Source organism: Sinocyclocheilus rhinocerous, unplaced genomic scaffold, assembly GCF_001515625.1.
Source record: "Sinocyclocheilus rhinocerous isolate Xijiao unplaced genomic scaffold, SAMN03320098_v1.1 scaffold496, whole genome shotgun sequence".
Classification (NCBI taxonomy): domain Eukaryota; kingdom Metazoa; phylum Chordata; class Actinopteri; order Cypriniformes; family Cyprinidae; genus Sinocyclocheilus; species Sinocyclocheilus rhinocerous.
Genome location: NW_015632471.1, coordinates 610,559 through 612,994, shown reverse-complemented (window position 1 = coordinate 612,994; position 2,436 = coordinate 610,559). Strand labels below are relative to the sequence as shown.

Here is a 2,436-nt window from a genome sequence, read left to right as displayed (position 1 = left end):
CCGACCTCATACGTCATCCGCCCGGAACTGCTTCCGTTTACAACAGTGAGCGCAAGCTAGATTAAAGTGATTATTACGTTTTGAATATGGATATTTTTCTTACAAAAACGCATCGATTCGCTACAGGAGGCCTGGATTCGTCTAAAAGAAGAAAGTCATATACACCTAGGATGGCTCTGGGGTGAGTAAAACACAGCCTAATTTTCATTTTTGGGTGAACTAACCCTTTAATAATAAATGTTCCTTATGCACCGAATCAGCATATTAGAATGATTTCTGAAGGATCAAGCAACACAAAAACTGTATTTACAAATTCAGCATTGCCATCACAAGAATAAATTATATTATACAAATTTTAAAATAGAAAACAGTTACGTTTTCATTTAATAATATTTCACAATATTGCTGTTTTGACAGTATTTTTGATCAAATGCAGCCTTGGTGATCATATGAGATCCATAAAATCTTACAGACCCCAAACTTTTGAACAGTAATGTACATTAAAGGACATAAATTACACGCTCTTTTCTAGCGATTTTACTTATCATATACTGAATAATGTGTCTTTTTCGCCTATAGACACGCAGATCCATAGAGAAGTTATTGGAGTGGGAAAACAGCAGATTGTATCACAAGGTATTTTCAAGGTTGCTTGCTTGTTTGCTGTTTGTATTTTCCTGTCTGGTGCTAATTTTACTACATGCCCATTGCCCTCTGTTCATTTAGTTGTGTTTGCATTGGAGGCTCAGCAAAAGGAAGTGTGACACGAACAACATGATGGAATATGTAAGCCAACTACAAACACACTCTAATCTAATTGCACAGTGACTGTTTCAAATACAATAAACCGTGAAATGCGTAATTTCACATTCTCTGTCCTTTTTCTAGGTAATCCTAATAGAGTTTCTACCCAAGATTCCCATCTTCAGGCCGGATTAGCAGTGGCGGGCTGGAGCTCATCCCACCGGCGTGGTCTTCCTGAGGTGCCTTTCTCCGGTACTGTCATGGTCTTATCATGTGGCCTCGTCCTTTTTCCCTCCACACTCTGAGCAAGAGACTCACCTCACGTCCGAGCGCCACTCACAGCACTCCTCACGAGAAAGCACTGTTTACAACACACACATACATACGCACAGACCGTTTTGGTTTCGCAAGCGCATGAATACACACAGAGAGACCTTTACTGTCACATGACTACACGAAGTCTGCGGGGAGGCCACGGGAAGTAACTTCTGAAGCTCCAAACTGGAACGTCTACTATACGTTAATCAGATCACACAGACTGCGCAGTGTGCACTAGCTAAGTGACGTCCTGTTGCCGACACTGTGGAACGGATCAGTGCAGAATGGCTTGAAGAAGCGACAACTGTAGAATTAAACTCTTTTATTGTATTAATTAAAAAAAGATGGATGTTAGGAATGATTAATACGGATTTTCAGTTAGCTGAGAGCCAAATGGACACGGTCAATGCACAATACATAGTTCCCCATCTCTCCTTCTCACAAATGATCATCTATATACAAAGACAATCAAACACTGACTGTGCCACGCACCATCTAGACTCTGACAGGACTTTGGAGTCTAGTTGAAGTCACGGACCTGATGTGGTCCAGGTGCACCTATTGGTAGTGATGCAGCACAGGTTAGATTTGTTTTGCTGTTTTTGAGTATTTTTTTTATCCTTGTTTACTTGCTCAGTTTAAAAAGAAGAGCAGCAAATGTTTGTTTCTTGATTTGTGTGTGTGTGGGTGATTATTTCTGTCTGTCCCCGAGATATTTTGTTTGTCATTTGGTTCACAAGTGAGACAAATCAACTTATAGGTTTGTTTGGTTAAAGTTAAACAGTTCATTAAAACAAATTATTGGGGGTCAAACAAAATAAAATAAAAAAGTTCTGTTCTTTTGTTCGTTTGTTTTTTATATATATGAACCCACAAATATTGGCGTTTCTCCAGGACAGAAATACTTTTTATTTAAAGGGGTCTAAACAAAATCAAGTCTTTGTAAAAGAGCATAATAGGACCCCTTTAATATTTTTTTGTTTTTTTCATCATTGATTCAATCCTGGGTCAGGTGTTCTATGCAGGCATTTTCTCTTAGTGGACTATATTTGTGTAAATGTATCCAATTGTAGGTTAATAAAACAGTTACATCCCAATACTCTTAAGACAATTGGTCCTATTAGACCTCAAAACTTGCAATTTATGAAGCGTGTATGTGTGTGTGATTACCAATATTATTACTGAAATTACAATTCTTTCTCTCTCGTCTGATGTCATCCCAAATCCCAGGGACATCGTTTTTATTTTTCAAAAAATAATTTCAGTGTATTTATGTACAATGTGTGTACAGAAATAAAATATGCCCAACTTGATTTTTGTTTCTTTTTTTTCCCCATTCACTTATGATTGTTGTATGCCTACTGTATATTGTGA

The 2,436-nt window shown here is 37.8% G+C and overlaps 1 protein-coding gene across 1 annotated transcript in view; it reads left to right on the top strand.

The window, feature by feature from the left end:
- The window catches only part of LOC107742496 (cysteine-rich hydrophobic domain-containing protein 2-like), a 6,298-nt gene extending 4,319 nt beyond the window's left edge, over positions 1–1,979 (top strand). Inside the window, exons 4-6 of the mRNA XM_016555473.1 lie at positions 580–636; positions 727–786; positions 889–1,979. Coding sequence (XP_016410959.1) covers positions 580–636; positions 727–786; positions 889–939 — 168 coding nt within the window. The 3' untranslated portion in view covers positions 940–1,979. The remainder of the gene's footprint in view (positions 1–579; positions 637–726; positions 787–888) is intronic.
- The last annotated feature ends 457 nt before the right edge of the window (positions 1,980–2,436 follow it).